This window comes from Apis dorsata, unplaced genomic scaffold, assembly GCF_000469605.1.
Source record: "Apis dorsata unplaced genomic scaffold, Apis dorsata 1.3 scaffold_468, whole genome shotgun sequence".
Lineage (NCBI taxonomy): Eukaryota > Metazoa > Arthropoda > Insecta > Hymenoptera > Apidae > Apis > Apis dorsata.
In genome coordinates, this window is record NW_006263707.1 from 294,854 (window position 1) to 295,897 (window position 1,044).

The window sequence follows — 1,044 nt, forward strand, 5'->3', positions numbered from 1 at the left end:
AAATTGTTGACCGATTGTTGAAGACAGCTCTATGAACGGCCGACATTGCAACAAATATTCATTTCGTACTTCTATATAAGTTACCTCATAAAAGTCTTGTACCTGTATAATAAAAGATTAATATTTTTTTCTAATTGTGAGTTTATTTATTTTTAAAATTAAGTTTATCAATAAGTATAAAAAAAATTATTATTTTCTACTTAAATTATATATTTGTTTACAAAAAATTTTTTTAACATTATATTTTTGTTAAAATTTTAAGCCCTTAGCTTTAAGTTCATCCCATCGACGAATCCACTCGTTTGGACAAATAGATTGAAAAACTTGTTTGAACCATGTGCATGTAGCTGTTCCTTTTCCTAAAATCTCTTCACAACGATCGAAATCGGTATACATTATAAAACAACGTATCGTTTGATTCTGTTGTTGAAATCTGAATAACAATATTGAAAATTATCATTATTCAGAATATCAAGAAAGTTAATTATTAATTATAATTATAAATATTAATATAAATATAAGTAAGAATAATAAATATTATCAAATTTACCTTGGATCTTCACCGAAAGTAACGTCTGTAACTTCTTCTTTTTCTTCTTCTATTAAATCTCTCTCTTTAAGACATGGATCATCTTCATCTACTACTATAGTTATTTTTTTCTTCGGTTTTTTTTCATCATTAATTTGATTACCTTCCAAATTATTCATATTATTCATATTATTTATATTTTTTTCTCGAAAAATAGTTTTCATTCTATCCATTTTAATGTTTTCATCAGAATTCATAATATTTTAAATTCATATTTTAATTTTTATAAAATATGTTATTTATAATAAATTATTTTATAAGACACAATAAATCGAATTAAAGAAATGTGATATAAAAAATTAATATAGATGTAAATATTAATTAAGATATATTTTATTGTATTTTGACAATTTTAATTTTTAAACGTAATATATATATAATATATATATATATATTATATATAAATATATATGAGTATATATAAAACGCCCTCTAGTATACAAATATTTATTATC

General features: G+C 20.9%; 1 protein-coding gene across 1 annotated transcript; it reads right to left on the reverse strand.

The window, feature by feature from the left end:
* Positions 1 to 200: 200 nt before the first annotated feature.
* On the reverse strand, positions 201 to 978 carry LOC102674088 (cytochrome c oxidase subunit 6B-like). Its single transcript, XM_006620001.1, has 2 exons — positions 551 to 978; positions 201 to 433 (listed from the first exon to the last, which is right to left on the reverse strand). Exons 1-2 carry the CDS (start codon positions 784 to 786, stop codon positions 250 to 252), a joined length of 420 nt encoding a protein of 139 aa, XP_006620064.1. The 5' UTR covers positions 787 to 978; the 3' UTR covers positions 201 to 249.
* Between the last annotated feature and the right edge of the window lie 66 nt (positions 979 to 1,044).